This window comes from Prionailurus bengalensis, chromosome D1 (genome assembly GCF_016509475.1).
Source record: "Prionailurus bengalensis isolate Pbe53 chromosome D1, Fcat_Pben_1.1_paternal_pri, whole genome shotgun sequence".
Classification (NCBI taxonomy): Eukaryota; Metazoa; Chordata; class Mammalia; order Carnivora; family Felidae; genus Prionailurus; species Prionailurus bengalensis.
In genome coordinates this window covers 69,409,243-69,434,568 of record NC_057346.1, presented here as the reverse complement: position 1 = coordinate 69,434,568, position 25,326 = coordinate 69,409,243, and the positions used below count along the sequence as shown (strand labels likewise).

At 50.3% G+C, this 25,326-nt stretch overlaps 1 protein-coding gene across 3 annotated transcripts in view; it reads right to left on the bottom strand.

Annotated features, from left to right (window-relative positions):
* The window catches only part of PARVA (parvin alpha), a 189,673-nt gene that overhangs the window by 8,359 nt on the left and 155,988 nt on the right, over nucleotides 1-25,326 (bottom strand). For 2 of the 3 annotated variants that reach the window (XR_006297415.1, XR_006297416.1), the window contains exons 11-12: nucleotides 23,231-23,332; nucleotides 22,418-22,490 (exon numbers count right to left, since the gene is read on the bottom strand). Coding sequence is in view for 1 of the 3 variants with exons in the window: in XM_043580690.1 (XP_043436625.1) it covers nucleotides 12,620-12,696; nucleotides 22,418-22,490; nucleotides 23,231-23,332 (252 nt within the window). In the remaining 2 variants the exon portion in view is untranslated. Of the gene's footprint in view, nucleotides 1-10,651; nucleotides 12,697-22,417; nucleotides 22,491-23,230; nucleotides 23,333-25,326 lie in introns of those variants that run through there. The other variant, XM_043580690.1, reaches the window with a different exon arrangement.

Sequence of the window (25,326 nt, the reverse complement as noted above, 5' to 3'; positions counted from 1 at the left end):
ACAGCCCTCCCTTCTCCCGGACGTGTCTAGAGGAGAGGCTCGGTCTGCTGGCTTCGTGGACCCCGGGCTGGCCTGGCCTGGCCTTCCCCAGTAGAGGAGAATCGGTGTCTGTCCCTGAACACTCGCCCTCAGCTGCCAGAAATTCTGAAGGCAAAAGCTGAGGAATTCGAAGCATTTATGACTTAGCAGGATTGTTCCCAAACTGCAGGCGTCTCTAAAGAAGCTTTCTGGATTTCATTGTGGTTGCTTCTCAGCTCTTAGATCCTGGCCAAGGACTCCCTGGGTCTCACTTTTCAGGGCTGCCCTCTGGCTGCAGGGTCATGGCCTCCACGAGGTTGGCTGCCTAACACATGGGTATTTGCAAACCTTGCTGCCTTCCTGAAGGGAAAAAGCATAGAACCTGGAGTCGGATGGTTCTAGCCCTTTCTAGAGGGTCATCTTGGTCACATCTCGGGTTTTTTGCTCATTTTTCACATGGCTTGCCACCCCTGAGAACCTAGGGTAGTGGCTTGTCTAGAGGAGAAAAATCTATCTGAGCAGAATAACACGCGTGCTTTTTCCTAGTAACTGCTTCTCTTGAGTTTGAACGGTAGCTACTCTCTTCTTACAGATTCTGCCTCTGGTCTTTAACCCCAGTTGCAGCTAATTGGTCCAGGGGTGGGCGTCTGACCCACACAGAGCCAGTGATTAGCATTGAGGCACGGATTTGGAGCCCTGCATTGGTGTCCTAAGCTATAAATTCTGTCCACAATGGCAAATAGCTTTCCTTTCCATACTCCCACTTCCCTCCCACTCCACTGCAGACATCACTGGCCGGGGAAGAGTGCGGGATTGATTAGTAATGTCTGCCACAGGTGTGTGAGGAGCAGAGTTAGCATGCTGCTGTTTGCCAGCCCTGGTCCTAGCAGTAAGAATTCATATTTAAGGTGGAACACTCAGCTTTACCCAATGTCCACAGCAACACTACCGTTCAGTCCCCCTGACCAGCACCGGGTGATGCAATGGGCCTGCTCAGACTGGGATGGTTACTAACGTAGTTGGAGCACAGCTTCAAGCCCGAAGAGGGTGAGGTGGGAAGGAGACACTTGAGTCAGGCAAGCAGAACCGAGCCTCATCCTTAACATGTGACAAGCCCCCCCCACCCCCGCCTCCATATCTCACTACAAAGAATGAGGCTCAGAGAGGTAAAGTGACTTGCCCAATAGCACACAGCTAGAGAGCGCCAGGCCTTGATCCCGGGTGCTGTGCTCTAACTAGAAGTTCCCAGGGGTTCTGGCTGTACCTATTTATTTTTTAATGTTTATTTATTTATTGAGAGAAAAAAACGCAAATGGGGCAGGGGCGGAGAGAGAGGAGAACAGGATCTGAAGCAGGCTCTGTGCTGAGAGCAGAGATCCCAATGTGGGGCTCCAACTCCCGAACCGTGAGATCATGACCTGAGCCGAAGTCAGATGCCAGGCGCCCCTGGCTGTACCTAAACTATGTGCTTGTGCACTCCTGTTTGGGTCTCTCCAGGGTCCGTGTAACTTGACTCCCTGACACTTTGGGATAATGTAAAAGAAGATGTCTGCTAGATGGCCTGCTTGCTTTTCCCTGGAGTTCCATTTTGAAATACTTCACGGAGTTATTGTCAATGTTCATCGGTGCATTATTGTAAATATGCATCAAAACAGCGTTCATGCAGAGGCCTGTGTGCGTAATCCTGGTTGTGAGTGGAAGAAGCAGCAACTTTCAGTGGAGTCCGTTCACACACGAGCACAGGCGATGCCAACAGAATTATGTACTGTCTGCAGGGTGGCCAGGCTGGGCCTGGACTGTGGGACAGGATGGCCGTCACCACGTTTCTTTAGTTCACTGCCACTGGGCCCATAGATATTCCCTGAAGCAGATGCCAGAGCCATCCCCTGGCTGCAGGGTGGGGGCAGGTAGGGAAGGAAGATTGGAAAGGGTGGCTGGAGGGATCGCAGGCGGCCCTGGAAAGGCGTGGTTATTAAAGACCCAGTGTCTAATTGGAGGACCTGGGCACTTTGATGGTGGCGCCCTCCTCCTGGCTCTTTTGATCAGCTCCCAGGCCTGAGATCCTGCCTCAACCCCTGCCCTGTGGTTCCCCCCCATGGGGCTCCAAGGTTTTCTGCTCAGCCCCCTCTGTGAATGATGCCACTCCCTCTGATCTCAAGCCTCGCTTCCTGCCTGGGCTCAGCCCTACCTGCTGGAGTCCTCCTGCCTGAACTGTTTTCCAGCATGTGTGAGCCTCACCTGTGAGACCTCAGCAGTTCTGCCTGCTTCTCTGGGCACAGCAGCGCTCAGCCTCCCTAGCCCTCAGGCTCTTTTCCTTCCTCCAGACTCAGCCTGTCTCCTGCTTTCTGCCCAGACTGGGACAGTCCCCCTAAATCCCTACTCCAGGGCAAAAGCAGGCCACTTCTTGGCTGGAGAAAAAGCGAGGCTCCCTCAGCCATTAACACCTGCGCCCCTTCCCAGAGCACCCCAAATAACCAAGTGCTTGGCAAGAAAAGACAACAGAACGGACCTTCAAAAGAACACCTTTGGAGTTTTGTTCCATCTTTCTTGATTCAACTTTAGAGTTTCCTATTAAGGAAAGCTTCACCATTCCCCCTCTGCCAACCAACTAACTAGATAAATACATAAAATAAAGTCAAGAGGAAACACAGTATTTGAGATGTTAAAAGGAACACAGGTGGAGTTAAACCCCATCGATAACTGCTCTTGGCCCGTTTCTAGCCTGTGTGGCCCCGAGAAACTGGGATTATAGGAACATGGAGACAGCAGGGAATTGTGGGGAGAATGAAGATTTCAGAGTCAGAGCTGGTTTTGAGTCCTGGCTAGTGAGCCTTTTAGAACCTCTGTTTTCTCCTCTGTAAAATAGGGATAAAAATAGCACCTACATGAGAGTAGCTGCTGAGTTCTCTGCAAAAGCCAATGATGTGCCTAACACATGGTTGGAGGCCACAAGGGTTTGTCTACAGTCTTTCCTTGACTTCTGGGGCTCATCTCTGAATCAAAGCCTCTTGACCAGGAAGGGGCTTGGAGCTGAGCTTTCCTGAGTGGGAGCATCTGTCCCTGGGCGACACCCTCAGCTTTGGCAAAATGTGGGTTCTACCTGGCACAACCAGACGGGGTCTGATCCCAGAGACGAGGGGATAGCAGGATCCCAGCAGGGACTGCAGTTGGAGGGGGTCAAGCAGAGCAGAAGCGTGGGTTCCGTGTGGGGTCTAAACCGGGGGCCAGTGGAAAGGAGCAGGGCTTGGAAGTCACTAGACTGTACACACATGGGGACGAGGGCATGCCTGTTTTGTTCTCTGCGGTATTGTGTACCTAGCACAGTGTCCGGCACTGTCTTTCTTGAACAAATGAAGAATAAATGAATGACAACCTTATCAGTCGGAGCCTGGTTGCTTCAGGAATTCCTTTTCAAAACAAGGCAAAGGAGACCAGCTGCTGGCAGGAAGCAGAGGGCCTCTGGCAAGCAGACGGGTCTGTCTGGATGCAAAGCGTTAGTGATTGGTCAGGCAGCGTGGAACCGGATTCTAGCAGCTTCTATGGGCAAGCAAAGAAATTCTGGTCTCCGGATGATGGAAACCATGGAGGGTACTGAGGAAGATCTAGTGAATTCAAGACGTTAGAACTTGAACTCTAGAGCCAGACTGTCCAGAGCCCAGTTCTGTCACCCACGAGGCATATGACCTGTATCAAGTATGGAACCTCTGTGCCTTTACTTTTTCCTTTATAAAACAAGGATGGTAATAGTATGTCAGAGGCTTGTTGAGAGGATTCAATGAGATTATTTGTAGGAAGTCCACACTAAGTGCTCGGGAAGCACCGCTGTTGGGACTATTTGAGAGGAGTGGGAGATTATCGGAGCTGTGTTTCAAGACAGTGAAGCAGGGAACAGGTGCAGGATGGATTATCCCAAAGCGAATCTAGTTAAGAGGTCATTGCAATATCCAGGCATGAGAGGATAGGGCCTAAATTAGGGGAATGATTGGGGCCTGAAGCGGAGATCAGTGCAAAACAGGTGGTTCATGAAGAAGCAATCAACAGAACTGATTGGCTGTGGTGGAGGGGAAGGTCGGAGGAGGAGGGAGGAGAAAATTCAGAACTCCTTTGTGCCTCTGAGAGCGAGGGTGCCTGGGTAGGAGGTGGCACCCCCAGGAGGGACGACGGACGTCTAAAGAAGGAGCAGGTATGGAGGGTAAAAATTCAGCGTGGGCATGCTAAGTTGCACTTGGGGTAGCCCAGTCATGGGGAGATGTGAAGCTGGAAATGCCCAACGAGCTGGGTGAGATACTGGGGCTGGGGGGAGAGCAGGCCATCACGGAAGCTGGGCAGAGACCTAAGAAGTGTGGAGGATGCACCTAGGTGGCGTTCACATCTGGGGAGAGGCAAAGAGCCCACCTGGGTGCAAACGGCAGCAGCCAGCGGGTGGGAGAGAAGCAGAAAAGCGTGGCGTCTGTGAAACCTTGGGGGCTGAGCTCCTGGTAGGAGGTGATGGATAGTGAGGTCAGATGCTGCAGAGCCAGGAAAAGAGGGGTCGGGACCAGCCCCGTGGGTAAAGAGCTGACGACGCAGAGAGCAATTTCAGCCGCTGGAAAACTAGTAGTGGCTTCTGGGGGTTCATGAGAGGAAGGAGAAAGGGAGGGAGTGGAACCAGGAGGAAGCGTCATAGGAAAAATGTGAACCAGGGCACAGGGTGAGGGAGAACTGGCTTAAGTGCAAGTTGTTTTTCATCTCAGAAATCTGCATGGTCCGGAGTGAAAGCCAGGATGCTGGAGGAGAAGGGAGCTGGTCCTGGAGGAGGCAGGCGGCAGGAGGGGCAGCCTGGGAACTGGGGCGGGAGGAGGAGAGACGCAGTGGGATGTTGAAATGCTACGGGAAAACCACGAAGCCAACAGCTTTGAGTTGTTGGTAAAGGAAGAGGTGAAGGCATGGTGCGGGGAGAAAGCAGGCGGAGGGGCATGGGGAGAAGATAGGGAGCAGGTGTTCGGGGGAGAGGAAGGGAATCCACGAGAGATGGCGGAGGACCCACAGAAGCCAGGGAGCATCTGAACGCAACTGAGGAATCAGCTGGTACGTGTCCAATCTGTGATTTTCTGCAGCAGTTCCGTGCTGGGGAACAAGAATAAAAATGTCCACTAGTGGGACGTGATTTGGAGAGGCAAGGAGACTTTCAGTGCAAGGACAGAGTCAAAATGACTAGCAGTGGGGTCCAGACTGGATTTTGGAGTCCTAGCTCAGTATCTGCGGTCTGTGGAATAAAGACAGTGATTTCTCAGCAACAAGTAAGATTTGAGACAAATGACTGTAAATCTCCATTTGGCCTTAGGGTAGGTTGTGTGTTTTCTTGTAGCAGCAAACCTGTATGGAACGTGAAATCACCGATCCTAGGGGCAAAAACCCCTAATGATTATATGGCAGCTGGGGCTGGGTTGTTTTCTGGGAGAATCTACGTAGGGCGCCTCAAACGTATCTGGTCCTATCTCATCGTGTCACTGAATTCTTTCAAGTGAGCTGTGTCTGTCACCTACCTCCACTGGATTGGAAGAATCCGTTTGGGAAGGGACTCTGTACTTTCTGATCTCATTTTGTGCATAGCGAGGGGCTGAACTCAGAACAGGAAGTCCACGAATATTCCCTGACTTGACTGCATCCTGATCATGCACAGTCCGGGGCCTGGCCCCGGGGAGCTGACAGGATTCTTGTCCTGTGGTGTTTTGGTGTCCCACTCATCAATGTTTGGGCATACTTATGTAGGGGTTGGAATCCTCCTGAACAGGAAAGAAGCCGCGTATCTTATTAACAAAGAGCACCGAAGGTATGCAGGTCAGGAAGCCATTTCATCCGGATGAGTGAATTTCATGAATGAAAGCGATTTGGCAGGTCCCCTGATTAGGGTGGTTGCTGGTGGGCTTGGTCTTTCACAGTCAGTGACAGACCTGGTCATGGGTCTGGACATGCAATTCTGATGTGAGAGAGTGGGGCATTATGGGAATTAGGCCAGAGAACCAAAGACGCAGAAAGACTCAGAACACGGTCGAGGTGAGGGCACCATGGCCTTGGTAACCTGGCTTAGCGCATGCTCACTGGTTACTATGTTATGGTCCATTATTGTTTTTCATTTTTGTTTATTTTTTTGAGAGAGAGCATGAGCAAGCACGAGTGGGGTAGGCGTAGAGAAAGAATCCCAACCGGGCTCCGTGCTGTCAGTACGGAGTCTGATGCAGGGCTCGAACTCACCACTGTGAGACCATGACCTGAGCTGAAATCAAGAGTCAGACGCTTAATGGGCTGAGCCACCCAGGCGCCCCTTACTTTCCATTCTTTTAAGCCAAGTGCTCCCAGTTCTGTGAGTTTGTATTCTCCAATATCGTGACGAATGAGGAGAGATGGGGTAACCTCTGAAGCTTGAGTGGAAAAAGGCTTCCAGGAGCAGCTTTTCAGAAACATCGTCATTTGCCAAAGGGCAGGCACGGTGTTTCTGTGAGCAGGCGGTGAGGCCATTGTCAGGGTTTCCAGGAAGACATGTACGAACCTGAGAGTCACGGAGTCCCAACCCTGTCTCCCATACCAAGCAAATGTGTAACAGATTAAATATTTATCTATTGTCCTGTCCACCTCAATAAGACATGGCACTCTTTAAAACGGCTGCCTTAATGACGTCTGTGTGTGTTGGAATGCGGCCCTGGGCTAACAAATCGCATCTGAAGATGTGGAAACATGAAAATCGATAACAAGAAATGAAAAGGCTGTTTCGCCGATAAAGCATCGTTTATCTTAATCTGTGGGGCTTCTCAGAATTTCCTAAGTGCCCTTTGAAATGCCAGCGTCAAAGCTGGGGACCACGTGTGTGCAGAAGGCCCAGGGGAGTCATCGAGGCAGAAGTGCCGATGGCTCAGGCCGCAGGAGCCTGCTGGGGAGAAGCGTCATTCTGGGGCAGTCCCCCACTGGACTGGTTTCCAACCAGATTGCTCCCCAGCGGGGGTTTCCAGGGATATTTCTGGGATTTCAAAACTCTCAGTGAAAATAATATACCATCGGAATGGGAGATAATTCACAAGACGCTAACTGTGAAGCAGAAGTGACCTGCTTTTGGTAGGCTTAATACAATGTGGTGGGCATTGTAACAGTCACTTGTACTGACTAATATGAATTGGGAAAATAAAATTATTCCACCTTCAGGAAGCCTATACCTTACCTGACCCTAGGCTGGAGGATCGCATTCCTGCCTCCCCCCAACCCCCGACCACGCTGAATTCACACTGGGACCCAACGGCACAAGTCCTCTGTGGTGAGGAGGTTGGAAACACTGGGCCTCAGGGATTGGCTTTCTGGCTCTAGCCCTTTCCTCTGCTTCACGCACACACCCTCCTCTGGTCTTCAGGCTCCCTTACCTCTTCTCAGGGGACGAAAATACAGGAAGGTTGGAGGTGGCTTAGGACCTCCTGCCCTCCCAGCAGCCCCAGGGAGGCGGAGGATGAGGCTTTCCTAAGTACACCTCGGCTTCCAGATGGGGGGTAGGCAGAGGCTTGTCTCCTCTCCTGATCTCCTTTGCTCTCTGGCTGTCACCATGGTTTGTAGATGGAAGGCCAGCCTCAGACGCCATTATTGCTGACTGCTTTCTGCAGAGTTTTCTCGCACGGTGGCCAGAAGGCTTGTGAATACACACTGCCTCCCGCTTTTCTCATAAAATCTACAGGCCTCTGACACCTCTGAGCCGATACCCCTTTTCCCTACCTCACTCCTTGCACTCCAGCCAGCCTGGCTTTCTGCAGCTCCCTCCAGGGAGCCAAGTCTTCTCCTGGCTTGGGGTCCTCACCTATGCTGTTCCCTTGAAGGACAAGCTCCTCACGTGAGGAGATGTCACTTGAAAACATCACTTTGCCAGAGGCCTCTCTTGACCTCAAAACCCAAGTGAGGCCTCTTTCACAGGTTTTTGTATTTGTCCTCAGCGGTCACCATAGCTTGTAGGCACCACTGATTTGTGATTTTTGTGTGTATGTGTGTCCCCAAGTGAGCTCCACAAATGAGCCTCCTTTGTCATGGGACCCGGCACGCCTAAGACATCGTAGACACTCAGTGCATGCTTGTTGACTATCTGGCCAGCTGGTTAAATGAATGAATGAGCTCCACAGAGCGCTCATCCTGAAGATTTTCAGGGGGTAAGTCAGTCCCATGGTCAGATGCAATCTGGACGTGCCCTCATCTGTCTCCCTGCAGAGGGTCATAATATGCCTCCGTGTAGGAGACTCTGCAATGAGCTCCAGTGAGGAAACAAAAGTCAGGGCTCCTGGGTGGCTCAGGCGGTTAAGCATCCAACTCTTGGTTTCAGCTCAGGTCATGATCTCGCGGTTCGTGGGTTCGAGCCCTGCATGGGGCTCAGCACTGACAGTGTGGAGCCTGCTTGGGATTCTCTTTCTTCCTCTCTCTCTCTGCCCCTCCCCCACTCACTCTCTCTGTCTCTCAAAAATAAATAAAACTTAAAAAAATTACAAAAGGAAAAGAAAAGGGAAAAAATAAAACCAAAGCTGTAGGAAGTGAGTTTAATTTTCTTTAGCCTCACATTTCCCAAACATATTTGAATGTGACATTTTTTTCCATCTAACATCGATTAACATCCCACAAATGTACTTTAAGACGTGCTTCACTGGTGGCTTCCTACTTGGGAAGCCTGAAACTCAAGATCGTCGGGCTGGGTGTGGGGGCCGCTGATCTTATGCTGAGCACCCTCCTGGATGCCTGTGCATGTATTCACGTGGGCAGTCACCACCCTAATAAAGCAGGGAGCCTGAGCAAATTCTGGAGCTAGCCTGGGTTTATATTTTTCAGGAGAAAGAGGGAAAAACAGTCGACGTTTGGTATTTGCAGATAGAACATGGTGTTTGCAGATACGATCTTTGTAGTTATGACAATGAGCAACTTGTATACGCTGACTTGTCTTTTGCTGAGACCTGAATCCATAAGTGTTGGGAAGCTGGTGTGTGGACACAGGTCCCTCAGTGGCTGAGTGAGTCTACCTCCTATGTAGCATTTGCATCTCAATGCAGTTCTCCTGTTCTTAGTATTTTCTTGAATTTTCCAACAGACCTGAGTGAATTTTATGGAGGGGCGATTGCATGCGATATTAGCATGAGTGAAGGTTTCAGGACATATCCCTCTTGCATAGTTAGGATGTTTAATGTAGGTAGGCTTCCTGAGGTGCAGCTGCATTAGATGCATTGGGTCTCAAATTATTTTTGATCAGCCCCTGCTTAGGGCAAAACTGCTTGACCTACCAACTCCATCTAGTCTCATTTTCCAGCGGAAAAATAAACTGGTGATAATTGGGGGGGAAGTGGATCATGTATACATTGGCTTTAGCACTGGAGTATGGACAATTCATATTTGAACCACAATGTATACACGTCTGAGAATCTGGTCATTGGAAAATTACAGTTCCAGAATACTGTTGATGCAAATAAGCTTCAGTATACTAGGGAGGGTTACCCACAACAAAATAAACTGATAATGGTAAAACCAAGCTGACAGTAATTCATGATTAGAAAGTACTGAATGTAGCCATTGCAAATCGTAACCGACTCAAGGCAACACTGGCGATGTGCCGATAAAGGGTCTTCTCCCAGATTTTGGGAACGTCAGCTCTGTGCCTGCACATGGGAAATGGGAATTTGCTGACGGAACGGAGCAGCGCGTGCCTTTAAAAAATTTCAGTTCAGGACGCATGAGAACGTCTCTGGTAACATACCCCTTACCCATAACCCACTAGATCTCAGCTTCAACTTTTGAAATCATCACCTCAGCAGCGTCTCCTCCTTCGAGGAAGGCTTTCCTTGCCTGGCTCAAGCAGACCAGAGATGTTTATTTGGATTTATAAAGTGTTTACAATCTCACTTAAAGAAGTTTTAACATCCAGTGTAAATCTCCAAGATGTAATGTTAAGTGAAAAAAGCAATGTGCGTGACAGTATGCATACTATGCTATTTATGTAAAGACATGATGTTATATATGTGTTGATGCATTCTGTGGCTGGAATAGCTCTGGAAATGAATATGCAAAAACAGATCAAAATAGTTGCCAATAGTATCTGCTGCTGGGGGAGGGGAGAGAGGCAGACTGAGTTTTTTTTTTTTTTTTTTACTAAGATACTCATTCATGCTCTTTGAGTTTTGCACCATTTGTAAGTAAACTATTCAAAATATCAGTTTAAATTTGGAAGAGAAAAGGCCAAAAAAAAAAAAAAAAAGAGGCAGTAAGCCTACAGAGAGTTGATTCTTGGTTTCTTGTTTTTAAAGAGGTGAGGGTTAAGTTTGGTTTATTTATTGTTCTGATCCCTTTCTCCACCTTCAAAAACACGGTCGCGTATTCAGCAAGAGATTCTAGAATCTAAAGGAAAGCCTCCAGAGGAGGTGAGATGTCGGACCCAGGCCCTTAGGTCTGGGCGAAGATGAGGCAAAGACCTCCATCTTGAGACGTAGTATTCTGACAAATTAGCCCCGTTATTGAAAACCTGCCCAGCGTTCTCATGCATTTCCATACCATGTATACGCAAAATCGAAAGGAGGGCTCTTAATGAGGTCACTCGTACCTTGTACATTTGCAGTGTGAATATAAAGGAAAAAGGACAACAGAGGAGACAAAATTCGTATAGCAAAGCATGTTTAAGTGAACACATTCCTTTCATTTCATCCCGCTTCTGGACTGCTCAAAGAAACAAAGCAATGGTTTATCTTGATTTGCTGTCAGGAATTTAAATGAGCACACACAGAAATATTATACTATTTAGTGTCTCCTAATGAAAAACGTAGTATTTCATTAATCACATAAAAAGAGTTGTATTCTTTTACATAATTGGCACGAGAGAGTACATTGTCTTTATATATTAAAAGCTCATTATGCTGAGTAACAATGATTTCTTAGAGCAAAATGTCCACGGAAATATTGTGGTGTATCTAAATTTTATGGGTTCTGAGTTACTGCAGATAGCAGGAAATGCGTCGAAGCTGGAAGGAAATGTTTGGGACAATATGGGAGGCCCAACTTGTTGGGGGTGGGGTGGGGCTGTGGGCTGTAGATGGAGATCAAAATTAATTCCTCAAACTAGAGGTGGGCTTTGGGCAATGAGCCGAAAGTAGTGCCAAAGCAGGCACAGACTTCAGGCGGGTCTACAGGCTGGTGTCCATCTGGCATGTTCAGGAAAATTCTATAATGAAGATATAATATGAGAACGAGTTACTATTTACCCCAAGGCCTTGGTCAATGGAAGGGTACAAGTGTTAAGTACCACAAGCCCCAACCCTCTTCTGGGGGTGTCCCCCTCCCCATGTCAAGTGTGCAAATGCTTCCTCATGCTTCTTGTCCTTCTGGTCACCCCCATTTTGGCCCCTTTTCTATTCTCGCAGAACCCAGCAGCCTGGGACTACCAGACCTGTATTTCAGAGTTGGGTTCACAGAGAGGGGATACGAGTAACCACAAGCCCGCGAGTAAACCCACGCAAGGAAACTGCTCGGCTTGGGTCTAAATGACTTACATTTTTCCTCGCTTGAATTAGCCAGTAATTGCATGTGGGCAGACTTCGCCAGGAATGGTCTAAATGATCAATTAGAAGGCAAAAAGGAGTTCCTTTCTTTAAAGTTCAAGGGTCCCTGTTGAAGGGCCCTGCTTCCCAAGCCACGCTCACGTGGGCCTGCGCCCAGCTCTCTGTGGTGCCTGAGGCTACCGTACATTTGCCTAACGATAATGAATTGAGTACTTATTTTGCAGGAAAATATAGGGCACTTCCATTACATGCAATCAAGCAAAAAGGCTGCAGAATGTGCCACTCCATTAATTTTAAACAGAATTCTTCCCAAATATCACCCTGAAACCAGAGTATGGGGTTATTACAAATCTGAAGGAATTAAGAGTAATTTTCATTTGTACAAAGTAGTGGAGGGACAGGACTCCTGCCACACACACACACTATTAATTGACTTAAATTGGATTCGCCAATTTCAGTGTGAATCACTAAGCCACGACGCAGCTCGCCTGGTGGGGGGATGGGTGGGCTCCCGCCATCTTTGAGGGTGCAGGTGCCCAAACCGTCCCCCACAACTATAGACTAATGGGATGGGCTAGTTATTAACAAGCATGTTCAAAGAAGAAAAACACATGCCAGCCTCTGGCAAGTCACGTAACCTCTCTGAGCCTCAGTTGCCTCATCTGGGCATTATAATCTTCCAAGGGGATTATAATACCTGCTTCAGTGGGGATCCTTGAGTGTTAAGGAGTTTGAGGATGTCAGAGCACTTAGCGTGGTGCCCGGCACCTAGTTTACAACCATTAAATGGTAACGATTATCTTCGTTTTCATCTTCTAAGGGGAGTCTCTTGTGCCTAAACTGGTTCCCGAATCGCACTGAGGAACTCTGGGGCTGGCACCAGATGGGAGGAGTGGCTGGGTCAGTCCCCACTGCCTGGGAGGTGTGAGTCAGCCCACCCGGTTACTGATCATTTCCTTCCTAACTTCAGCTCCACTCTCCCCGGGCGGTGGCTGGACTGGCGGGAGAGCACAGAGCTGGACACGGGAACAAGCAGGTTAAGGTGACCGGGGAACGGGCCAGGGTGCCCCTCACTCCACGTTCCGGTACTTGGTGAAGAGGTTGTACAACACTCTCAGTGTGGATTTCAGGTCACAGTTGACAATGTCTGCGTAGAAAACAAAACACACGCTGCTTCAGTGGGGCCGCCTAGCACAAAGCAGATGGCCTTGCTGGTCTCCTTCCTTCCACCGCCCGCCTCGTGTGCCCAGCATGGTCCCGGGGTGGGTGTCCCCCCTCACCCACAGGACATCGTTCTGTGTTCCTGAAGAGCGTTTGGTACTGCTGGGAGAGAAAAAGCATCCCCCACAAGGCCACCAGAGGCAGGTGGGTGGTGAAGGATGGGCAGTGTGCGCAGCAAGAATTTGGAGCGAGGGGCAGAGGTGCCGAGCATGGGGGTCTCCCCTGACCCCAGGGTATGCAGGCTTCGCTCTAGAAGCCACATCTCTGCACGAGGGGCCCCTGCCCCGTCCCCTGAGTCTCCCTGGTCTGTGGGGCTCCTCTACCTTCAGCCTCGGCCACAGAGACAGCCAGGAGCGGTGGGGAGGAGGGGAGGGCCTGGGGCTATAGTTGGGGGACCAGGAGGCGAGTCAGGACTGAGCTGCCTCTCCTTAGGCAGGGAGGGCCCCCCCCCCCCCCCCCCGAGGGCACAGACGCCCACCTGGTGAGAATATGCAGTAGACCAGGGTCATCAGGGGACAGACTGCTTCAGGTGGAGGACAGGGCAAGGCAGCTGGCTTTGCGGCTGGGAGTTTGTATTTTCAGGAGAGTTCTGCCACGGGTTCCCCAGCTTCTGTACAACCATTTCCTCCCCCCATCCCTTTTTTCTCTGGTTGCCCCTTGAGCCCTCTGCTGCCGCCTCTGTCCTACAAGGCCCCCTCTCTGCTCTGGTCCCCCTGCACACACTCCCTTGGAGAGCTGTCCTTTGAAGAACGGGAGTAGAGAAAACAAACAAGAGAAAGAATTCTTCCTCCTATTTAGGAGTGCGTATTTAGGTAAATAAATCAGGAAAAACAAAAGAAAAAAGAAAAGGAAAGCAAAAGGCAAAAGCCCATGTCAGGAGAGTGGTTACATTTAGAGAAAAGGCTGAGGACACCGTAGCTGGAAGGAAACTGGGAGCTGGGTGGTGGTCACGTGGGTGGCTTGCTGGCTGAGATTTCGCCGACCTGTATGTTTATGTTGCATGTACCTTTCCGTATATGTGCTGTTTCTCACCACGAGAATGATTTTTAAAAACCGAACTATGCAGAGGGTCAGATGAGGTAAATGATGTAAGAGAAAACATAAACGCTCTGGGATTCAAAGCGGGGAGAGCTCCTGCTGAACCCCTGGGAAAGGAGGGATAGGGGAAGATATCCGAGCTCTAACCACGCCCGGGTCAGTAGGGACAGGGATCCTTCCAGATCGGGCAGAGAAGGAGGCCAGTGGCTCCAAAAGGCTGGGTTGTGGCTCCCAGGTCTTAGCCTTGGGACCCTTGCAGCTGTGGCTGCCGCAGCTAGGCCCCCTCAGGCCCCAGCGTCCAGGCTCTGCAAAGATCAACGCTGACTGGGCTACAAGCCGAGTCCAGGGCCGGGACACCTCCTTAGGGCTGCCCCAACTTCCTCATAGGCCTTATCCCAGCTGTGACCAATCCTGCTCCACCCTAGCTGGGCTCGGATCCTGCTCCAAGTTCTCTTGCTGATAGACCAGGGTCTCCCAGGAACCACTCGAGAGGCCTGGAGCTCAGCTTCCTTTTCTGCTCCCATTTCAGTTCAGGCACGTATAGAGTCTCCCTAGATCTAGGGCCCTGTCCAGCGGCTCTGCCCTGCTACCTTGCCCTGCCCCTGCCAAGGTACCCTCTGCCAGGAGTCCTATGCCCTGTGGGCTAATTCCTGCTTGTCCCTGACTGCTTGCTGTTGAGTAGTTCTTAAGTTCCACTCAAGTCAATCATTAAGAAGTTAGTCAAGGGAGGAATTGTTGGAAAGCAGAGAGGGACAGAGGTGCGCTCAGCAAGGGACTGAGCATGAAAGGAAGGTAGGGTAGTACCGGGACGAGTGCAAAAGGCTCCTGACTGGACTCCTCAAAGCCTCTTGCCCTCTCTAATCCATGCCACCCACTGTAGATAGACTATTCAGTCTCTGGGTATGGTTGTACAGGATGTACACTGCACAATTCCAGGGTGCATTGTTCACATTTCTGCGGTATCATTACCCTAGGCCACAGCATAAATGGTGCCCCTCGAAATTGTGCAGCTCATAACTTGTAAGGCCATATAATTATTTCACTTAAGATAAGGTCCAAAATCTTAAATCACGACTTTGCAAGGCATGATGTGGACCGGCCCACCTTTCCAGTCTCACTTCATGCCACACTCCCTGCTCATTCACTATGCACAGGTCACACAGACTTCCTTTCACTTCCCCCCGCACCTCCCCCCCTCCCCCACCATGGCCGTGCTTCTCCATCACCTTGGCCTCTGCACATGCTGTTGCAACATCTAGATTACCCTTCCCAAATAGCCGACGCCTGAACTTTCTGCAGATCGCAGCTCAAAGCACTGCTTCCTTAGGAAGTTGCCTTCCTGACAACGGGCCTCGGTGAGGGTGCCCTGCTTTACGGTCTCAGAGCCCCCATGCTTTCCATAGCACTCCCTCCAGTTCTAAATTGGTGATTTGGTGCTCATTTGATGAAATCTGCCTCTGTCCTGGACTGTGTGTGACTTGATCACAGCCAGCCAGCCTTATTTTGCATCTGCGGCTTAATCTGGTACCCGGCAGGTGTAGACCTTACAAGATGTGACTAGATAGCTAAATGAATGATTGCCCAATGTCATGCGAGCCAAGGAAGAAAATTCTAGGGAGAAGAGAGAGCTGATAGGGCTCCGTGCTCCCACAAGGGTAAGACCGGAAGGAGTTCCCAGGGGACATGGCTCTAACTGGTGGCTGGCCAGAGAGCAAAGCCACGTGCAGGTGGAGGCCACGTGTTAGCCACAGAATGGGCAGATGAGGAATGGGGGCTGTGGGCCTGGGCACAAAGGAGGAACTTGGGGGCTGATGGAGGAGAGGCAGAGACGGATGCAGGAGGACTTGTTCTCCCCTTTTAAGGACAGGTGAGTTAGGACGTTTCTAGAAAAGGAAAACGCCCACTATGGGAGAATGTCTCAAGCTGACCATTTAATTTTAATGCCTGCTGAGGTTTGAACCCCATCTTCACGACAGCTATGTAACCCAGTTAAAGTCACTTGACTTCCTTGAGTCCGTCTTCTCACTGGCAAAACTGGGTTTACAAGAAACATCTAGAACACGTGAAGGCCTCCCTCCACGGTAGTTTTCGTTCCCCTTTCTCGTCTTCACCTGTTATGTACAGCTGCCAAGTCTGTGTAGTGGACAACTCCAGGGGGTGCCATTTACATAGACGGGGCCGCACTCCCTGGGAAACTCGAGTTCCTTCTTTCTATAGGCCATCACCACCAGGTAGGCCTGGTGAAGAGCGGGGACTACAGTCAGAGACACTGACAATGGTCTGTTCTTATCAAGGAAGCCAACTACCACACAGTTCCAAGCAGGTCAGCAGATGGGCTATGTCAGCCAGGGGAGAGGCTCTGGATTCCTGGGAATGAACTGTGACTCCATGCTATATAAACAGAACCTCTTGAAAGCCCTGGCCTAATAAATTGTGTGATTACTAACTCAGTACTGCTCTGATGACCGCTGTGTGCTGGCCCGGGGCCCCTCTCTGGGAGCGGTCTGCACGGTGGAGCTCCTGGTTAGAAACAACCAGAGCTGGTTAGCCGGCTGGCTGTGGCCAAGGGAGAGACCAATCAGACCCAAGACTACTCTAGGGAGAAAATAGTCTCTCGCCAAGGGGAAAAGGCTCCGTGTTTGCTCCTCTCGCCCGGCGGCATTAGGAATGCTTCTTGTTCATTAGCTGACCATCCAAAATGAGTTCATGGTTCTCCAAAGGATGCAGAAGTCAAAGGGGTGTGGGGAACTCTCTTCACACAGTCTTTACAGAGGGACAGGGCCCTGTATGGCCATGCCCTCCATGGAGCCACATGTCTCCCTTATCCCAGCCTGGACCAGTTGCTGAGGCTCTTTCTCAGAAGTTTTCCAGCTGGGTCCCCAAATCCCTTGACCAAGGTGGGAAGACACTGGTAGCTCAGTGCCACCAGGTGGTGGGGGCTGGAATAAGATGGGCAGCCATAGGCCAGCTGGGGTGAGCCAGCCTCCATCCCACTCCTGATGGATCTAGCTCATTCTTAGTCCCTGCCTCACTTTCCTGTCTGCTCCCTATTCCCCCCCTCCCACTCACCGCAGGATAGGACCCATCCTTTGGAGATGCGTCATATTGATGTTGGCCTGCTACCTATCTGGCGCTCTTGCTCTTTTCTTTACATACTAAAAATATTTAAAGATGACGAACATCCAGAAAAGTTCACGTAACCTACATGTATGGTGTTAAATGCTTGGAAGAGAAACGCTATGTAACCACCACCCATGACAGAAGCAGAACATCGTCAGCACCCTCAAAGAGCCCCGTCCCTGTCTGGTACATTCATTCCTGCCTAGTACTAGATTTCTCCTGAGTCCCCACTTGGCTATCATGCTAGAGTCTTAACCACGTTCAGTGACACCTCTCCCTGAATAATAACAGGGTAGGCATGTGCACTGGAAGACAGGTGGTATAATCCCCCAAATAAAAAGCCATCAGCTTTATGCCAGTGTTTCAAAGGCTTCGCTGGCCGTGAACTTGATGCTAACACTTGGCGTACTAAAAGTTTATGAAGCCTGGGCAGCAAAAGTCATCCGAGATGCAAACCCAGTTCCCAAGAGACTTCAAGGTACAACGGAACTTTGAATGTCAGAGGATGATCATGAGCTTATTCCGGTCATAAGCCCCTCTCACCTGGAAAAGATAACCAGTATCCTGATTCTTATGGTCATTATTTCCTAGCTCTTCATAATTCCACCAGCAACATAGGTACCTTTATTTTTAAAAAATTTTTTAACGTTTTATTTATTTTTGAGACAGAGAGAGACAGAGCATGAACGGGGGAGGGGCAGAGAGAGAGGGAGACACAGAATCGGAAGCAGGCTCCAGGCTCTGAGCCATCAGCCCAGAGCCCGATGCGGGGCTCGAACTCCCGGACCGCGAGATCGTGACCTGAGCCGAAGTCGGACGCTTAACCGACTGAGCCACCCAGGTGGCCCATAGGTACCTTTAAATAGCAGATTTTAGTTTTGCCTGTTTCTATGTTTGATATAAATGGAATCTACTACATGTATTCTTTTGTGATTTCCTTATTCAAAATTCTGTTTGTAGGGTTCATCCATGTTGCGTGAGCTGTTCTTTTTTTTTTTTTTTTAATGTTTATTTATTTTTGAGAGAGAGAGAAAGCAGAGTGTGAGCAGGGGCAGGGAGGGGCAGAGAGAGGGAGACACAGAAACAGAAGCAGGCTCCAGGCTCTGAGCTGTCAGCACAGAGCCTGATGCGGGGCTCGAACTCACAAACTGTGAGATCATGACCTGAGCCGAAGTCGGACGCTTAACCAACTGAGCCACCAGGTGCCCCTGAGCTGTTCATTTTTGTAAATGATTTTGAGGTGTAATTTGTTTTATTGAGCTAGAACTATAATTATCCAGCTCCAATTTTATAGTTTTTCAAGAATAAGTGCTTCTCAATTTGTTGTCTACTTACAGTCAATTTTCAGTGCCTTGAAGTGGTCATTTTTGATCCTTTTGTCTGGTTTTATACTTGCCTTTTTGCAGAGAATAATCACTGACCTCTTCATGCTACAGTAACTAGAAGTCTTTCCCCCAATTTGTCTGTTCATTTATTGTCATTGTTGTGTATTAGTCCATGGTGTGGCTGTTCTCCAATTTATCTAGTCTGTTGGGGTGTGCTGTCCAGTCTAGGCTATCCTGGATACTCTTGGACTAGTTTAGTTCCTGGTGTATGGACATGCATATGTATGAGCGAGTTATTGCATCACAGATGTATTAGTTTCCTATTGCTGCTGTGACAAATTATCATGTAGTTGGTGGCTTAAAACAACCCAAATTTGTTATCTTGTAGTTCTAAAGGTCAAAGTCCAAAATGGGCTTCTCTGGGATGAATTAAGGTATCAGCAGGCTTGCGATCTCTTTTGGAGACTCCGGGGAGCACTAGTTTTCTTGCTTTTTCTAGCTCTGGGGATTAGCTTCTGTAAGCCTGCATTCTTTGGCTTGTAGCCCCTTCCATCAGCAAAGCCAGCAATGGCTGTTTGAGTCTTTCTTATGCTGCCTCACTCTGACACTGAGCCTTTCTGCTTCCCTTGTGATTCTACTGGAACTATCCAGATGCTTTGAGATAACCTCCCTGTCTCAAGATCCTCAACTTAATCACATCTGCAAAATCCCTTTTGCCATGTAAGGTAACCTATCATCAGGTCCGGGGGATTAGGATGTGAACATTTTGGGGGCCATCATTCCGCCCACCATATAAAGCATTACAAATCTCCAACTACATAACATAAAGACAGTAAACATATACACAACATATAACGTATATAACATAAAGACAAACTGCTTTAGAAGAATGGTTGTATTTATAGTCACACCAATAGTTTCCGTTGCTCCACATCCTTGCTAACCCTTAATACCATCAGTTTAAAATTTTTGCCACTGTCTTGTGTGCACACTATCTCCTAAAGGAATGAGGAAGAGAAATCGAACCATTTTCCGTATTTCTAGCCACTAAACAAGTCCTTTCCAAATGAATTGATCACTTGGACCTCAGCTTCTGTCACCTGCCTGGCTTTTTAGCGTTGCCTGAAGTCTGGCCCCAACTTTTGGACTCTTTAAATTTTAGATATTCCATCAGCCTGCTGGCTAACCTATAGGCTTCATTCCTGCCTGGAACTAGATTTCTTCTGAGTCCCCACTTGGCTATCATGCTAGAGTCTTAACCACGTTCAGTGACACCTCTCCCTGAATAATAACAGGGTAGGCATGTGCACTGGAAGACAGGTGGTATAATCCCCCAAATAAAAAGCCATCAGCTTTATGCCAGTGTTTCAAAGGCTTCGCTGGCCGTGAACTTGACGCTAACACTTGGCGTACTAAAAGTTTATGAAGCCTGGGCAGCAAAAGTCATCCGAGATGCAAACCCAGTTCCCAAGAGACTTCAAGGTACAACGGAACTTTGAATGTCAAACAGTATGGCAGAGAATGAGTTTTCCTGACCTTAAAAACATTTGCCACGAAAAACGCCTCCACCACAGCCAGTCTGATTTTGGAAGAACCCTCAAAGAATTACCCACACTGGCACCTTTTGTAAAGTCTGCAGCATTTACCACCGAATCTACTTTCCAGGTAGAAGCACAGAAACCGGAGGGAATGCTGGGGTATATACCTCTCACAAAGTACAATTTCACAAAATGCCATTTCGGTTCTCCTTTACGCACTGGAAATTTTCAGTGTGGGCATGATGCCCAGTGTAACAACAAATAAAGCAGATGTGTTTTTCCATGGCCATGGGTCAGGAAGTTCCATATTAAGCAGTTCAGTCGGTAATTGTATGAGAAATGTCCTCTAAATGCTGAAATAGCCTTGTAGGTTAATTGATATTGGGAAGGCTGTCTGTTCTGAGAGAAATAAATGCCTGAAAATGGACGTATCAGGAGGAGTACTTCCCATCCGTGACCAGGAAGTTTCATATTAAGCGGCTCGAGAACATGGAAAGAGAAACCCTGGCCAGATCTTTCCTCTCCTGCTTTCCCTCCTACTCTGAAGCGGGTGCCCATCATCTGGCCCCAGGGCTCAGAGTCCGTTCCTAATGGCATGAGGATGGCCAGAGTGACCTTGCCAGGAGAGGGCCCCTAGAAGGAGACCAACCTTGCTAGAAGCCCTCCGGCAGTGACCAGGCGCTCAGAACAGGTGGCAATAAATGAGAATAAGGGATTGGCTTTTGTTGGCCGCAGCTGAGTTAATGAGGTCTGTGATAAGGCATGACACTGGGACACAACCCGCATCTTCATAATCTACCTATCTCCTCTGGTTTTCTGCTTTCTCCTCCAGCATCAAGAAAGGCATCTGCACAAGATACTGCCCTTAACCCTTTTCTTTCCTTGGCATGCTTTCCTGTTGTTCAGCTTCCACTAAGTGGGAGACTTCCAGTTACATAACCACAGCCCTGATCTTTTCCCTGAACTCTGGTTCTGCTCGGTCAATCCTCAGGATTGAGATCCTTATGGCCCCTGCCAAGCCTGCTTTTCCTCCTGGGGTCCCCAGTGCCCCACGTCTAAGTGTCTGTTCTTCACACTGCCTTCCAAATGATCTCTCTGGAACAGATCTTCAATCACATCACTTGCCCACCTAAGAAACTTCCATGTCTCCCACTACCTACAGAATAAAGTCCAAACTCCCTGCCTTATTAGCATCAGGGCCCTCCAGGACCTAGCACCAGTTCACTTCATCCTCACCAACCATTTTCCAATTCATACCCTTCATATTCCAGATGAATAGGCGACCGCTTCACGTTGATGGTCAGGTGCCAGGTGCTGTGCGTCAGACGTCATCCCATTTAATTTTGTCATGAGCGTGTCTCTAGGAGCTCCATTTTTATAGACATGACAAGTAGGCTCAGAGATGATTGATCGGTAAGTTGCCCAAGGCCACACGGCTAGCTGGTGGGGTGGGGACTGGATCCGGGGCTGTCACCAGCTTAGCCCCATGCTCTGCTGTCTCACAAACGGGGTTCCTCCCCATCCCCCAGGCAGGACTTTTGCTCCCACTGTCATCCTATCTGGGATGCCGCCTCCTCTATCCTATCTGATCTTTACGGTTTAGCCCAACTGCCATCATCTCCATTAACCCGTCATCTGCCCAGTCTGAAGCGATGTCACCTCCTCAATTCTCTCGCTCTCTTAGCTGTCCCTCTTTCATGGTAGTGGCCACAATTGTCATTCCGTCGTGCTTACGGGATGCATCTTTGGTGACCCCCGAGTGGCTGCGAGTGCCTTGAGGTCAGGGACAGCCCACCCCTGTTGGCACGTCACCATCTGTGGGGTCTTGGGCCCGCTGGACAGTCAGTGAATGACCCTCCCCGCCCCCCAAAGTGGAGGTGTGGATGGAGGAACAGGTGCAAGTTAACAATGGGGAGCTTACGCAGCCAGCCCCTACTGATCCACTTTCCTCTAAACGACTAGGCGGGGGCAAGCAAATGGGCCCGCAAATGGAAAACAGAAAATTATCTGCAACACAGTGTTGACTCACCAGCGCTGATAAAATGGAATATTTCAGTCAGGAAGTCAATAAACGTCCATACCAAGGAGGCTCCCAGGAGAAGCGTGCCTCCCATATGCACAGAGGCACACGGCTCCAAGCGTGAGCCCGGGAAGGCTGCATGAGCAGCCTGCTCCTTCTGTGTTTTTATCCAGTCTTACATTTTCGACCCAAGCCCAACACATCAGGCCTCGTCTTGGGGCAGAGTTGGAGTGAGCGAAGAACAGAAAAGGGAATGACGCTCAGAGCAGAGCTGCCGGTGACGACTCCCGTTTCCTCCCCTTGCCTGGCTGGGGCGCAGCTGTTTGACAGGTCAGTGGCCTGTCCAGGGATGGAAGAACCTGGAAACTGGGCACAGGGCAGGTCCTGCAGCACCCCCCGCTCAGGCCTTACTCTGCAATCCCATGTGTGGGATCTTTACTTGCAGTCACAAAGGATCTCTAGGACAGAGCAGCTGCGCCCTGCAAATGTCAAAGACGACTTCAGAGAAGAGACATTCCCCTGATACCAGTCGAACACGAGGCCTGCCCTGTGCCCTGAACACTCACGTGCAGGGTCTTATCACAAACCCAAGGAAGAGCAAAGTACCTTCTGGCCGTGGTTTTGGCTTTTCCAATCCCCCGTCTTGCATGAGCTCAAAGGCGAAGGAGACATTCAAGACCTGGAAAGAGAAACATGGTGGCTGTGTCATTGTACACTGATTCCTGGATCATTGGGACTCCCAGGACCTGACCCTGGAAAGCAAAGGATCCAGCACTATAGCCAGGGGGGCAGGGGCTGAGTAAAATTGAGGCCCTGATTTGAAGGAGAAATGAAGCTACCAAGATGGGCAGGCCATGTGGAGTGTGAGCTGGCCGGTCCCAGCTGGCTGTTGGTGAAACGTTCCTGGAGAAGTTCAAGATCTTCTTCCTGTCCTGCTGTGTTCCCAGGTCAACTGCCAGGACTTTAAGCTTAGGGACTCAGGGTGCACAGTTGAAAGGATCAGACGGAAAACATGTTCAAGAGGCAGAGAAGGGTTTCTGCTTTGGACCAAACGTCCCTTGTCTAGCGGGCACGCTGTGGTACTCATGAGAGGTATCAGAACCCGGCTGAGTGTGAGCATTAGGTCTCGCCGGCTCTGCCGGCACCCTCCCTGTCATGTCTGGGGGGAGAGGAGGCTGGGCTGTGCCCGTGGCGGGAGTGTATGGCTAGGGGATCAGGCCGCAAAGGGAAGGAGAGCTGTTCAGAAGGCTCAGCGGTCCGCAGGTAGCTCCTTCCCAGCTCAGCTGTTCATCAGAAGGGGCCCCACATCCAACCATGGGAGACTCTGGGCAGATGGGAAGCCGCTGCCTTTTCCCCACGAAGGGGGATGGATGGGGGGGATGAGGGCTGGGGCCCTCCCTTGACGTTCCCTCCACTTACCTTCTGTTCAAAGCTGTCCGGGGTCAGGAAGAAGCTGTGCAGGGGCACGAAGTAGCCCTCCAGGAGCCCCATGAGCAGCACCAGGTACACCCCATCTGCAAACTGAAGGGAGAGGGCCAGGTGAATTCACTGGACCCCTGAGCCCCCCGAGGCAAGCCCTATCCAGGGGGCTCGTCAGCTGTCATGGCAGCGCCCTGAAGGCTCCATCCCCAGGCAGGCTGCCGGCAGAGGGTCAATGGCAGCGGCCTGAGGCAGGAAGGCCTGTGTGCAGCAGGCCCGGCCCATGTCTGGCCGGTCCAGTCCGGGAGCCACGGCCCACGGTCCGGCTCTCGGCTGATCCAGCATGTATTGAACACTGAGCGTGTGCCCAGCCCTGATCTGGCCCGGGGACCACAGAGAGAGGTCAGTGTGGCCCCGCCCGTGAGGGGCTCACAGTCTAGTGTGGAGGAAGGCAGTAGCTGCTCTGATGGAGGCAGGCACACTGGCCCGTGTGAGATTGACTGAGGTCGGCCACTCCCCCTGAAGACCATGGGGAAGGCTTCTGGAGGTGGCACAGCCTGAAGAGAGACCTGAGGATGAGTAGGAGCTAGCTGGGGTGGGGGTAGGGGGGAGGGGGGTGGGGAGGGCACAGGGAGGAGGGAAATGGGGTTGAAAGCCCACGGCAGGGTGACTTCGGCTCTGTGAACAGAGAAAGAACTCTAGTGTTCCGCAGGCCTGGGCTTTCTCCTTTGTCACCTCTCGTTGTATTATTGTTTGAGAGGCAGCAGGGCGTAGCTGTTAAGTATATGGCTCTGGCCCTAGGCCTCCAGCTGTCCTGCTTATTAGCTGTGTGACTTGAGAAAGTTAGGTCACTTGTCTGTGCCTCATTTTTCTCATCTGTGACGTGGGGAGAATGAGAGTACAGTACCTGCTTTAGAGGTTCATCATGAGGATAAAGCAGTTAATATGTGCAAGGTGCCCAGAACACTGTTTGGCATGTAGGTGACACTAAATATTAACTATCACTATTACTATCTGGGATGACAGCAAAGCAGTCAGGATACAACTTCCTGGCTCCTGTTGACGAAGCACAGCTGTGTGCTGAGGGCCACAGCGAGAGGCATAGAGCCTGGTCCCTTCCATCAAGGACAGTTGGGAACCTGGTCTGAGCGACAGTAGGCTCCTGAGCGAAGTGGGAGGTGTGGGTCTTCTGCTGCGGGAGGGCAAGGAGAATGTGCAGTGGGCAGTCAGTGCAGGTTTCGTGGAGGTGGTGAGGGGCCTGTGAGATGAGGGGCATTTGGGAGAAGTAGGCGTGCCAGGGGCCAAGGATGGTCTGAGCAAAGATCTAGACGTCAGGGGCACCTGGGTGGCTCAGTTGGTTAAGCATCTGACTTCGGCTCAGGTCATGATGTCCTGACTTGTGGATTCAGGCCCTGCATCAGGCTCTCTGCTGTCAGCACAGACCCTGCTTCCAATCCTCTGTCTAGCCTCCCCCCTCTGCCCCTCCCCCGCTTGCTCTCTCTCAAAAATAAATAAAAACATTAAAAAATTAAATACAAAAAAGATCTAGAGGTCAGATGGATACCTAAAATTAGAGAACCCTTCAAAGGAGGTGGGGCCCCCAAGTATTAAGAGCTCAAAGTTCTTGGAATCCTCTCAGGGAACTTAAAACAAAACTAGACAGAACTGCCCGGAATGTGAGCTGGACCGTGTCTGCTGGGTGAGCAGCTGGTGGGCTTGGGGCTCGGGCTTCATGATGGGTGTCCCGCCCGGCCTTGAACTTGACCTTAGGAACAAGATTCTTCCCTGCTTCCAGCCAGCTGGCCTTCAATTCCAGTGGGGAGGGCCTAACCCTGACTCATCCTCAGGCCATGCCAGGGTGAACGGGAGAACAGACCCCAGCGTTTGTGTCAGAATCAAGGCCCTCCTGTGGACCTAACTGGGCCTCTTTTTGGCAGTGGCTGGAACTGACTGAGAATAAAAAGAATCCAATATGTCTACCCAGGGGAGGACCCTGGGTTAGGGTCAGGTCTGCTCACAACTCTGAGTGCTGCTGACTTAGACTGTCCCTACCCCTGACTGCTGGTTCTGACGACTTGGTGGTTGAACCTGCAGAC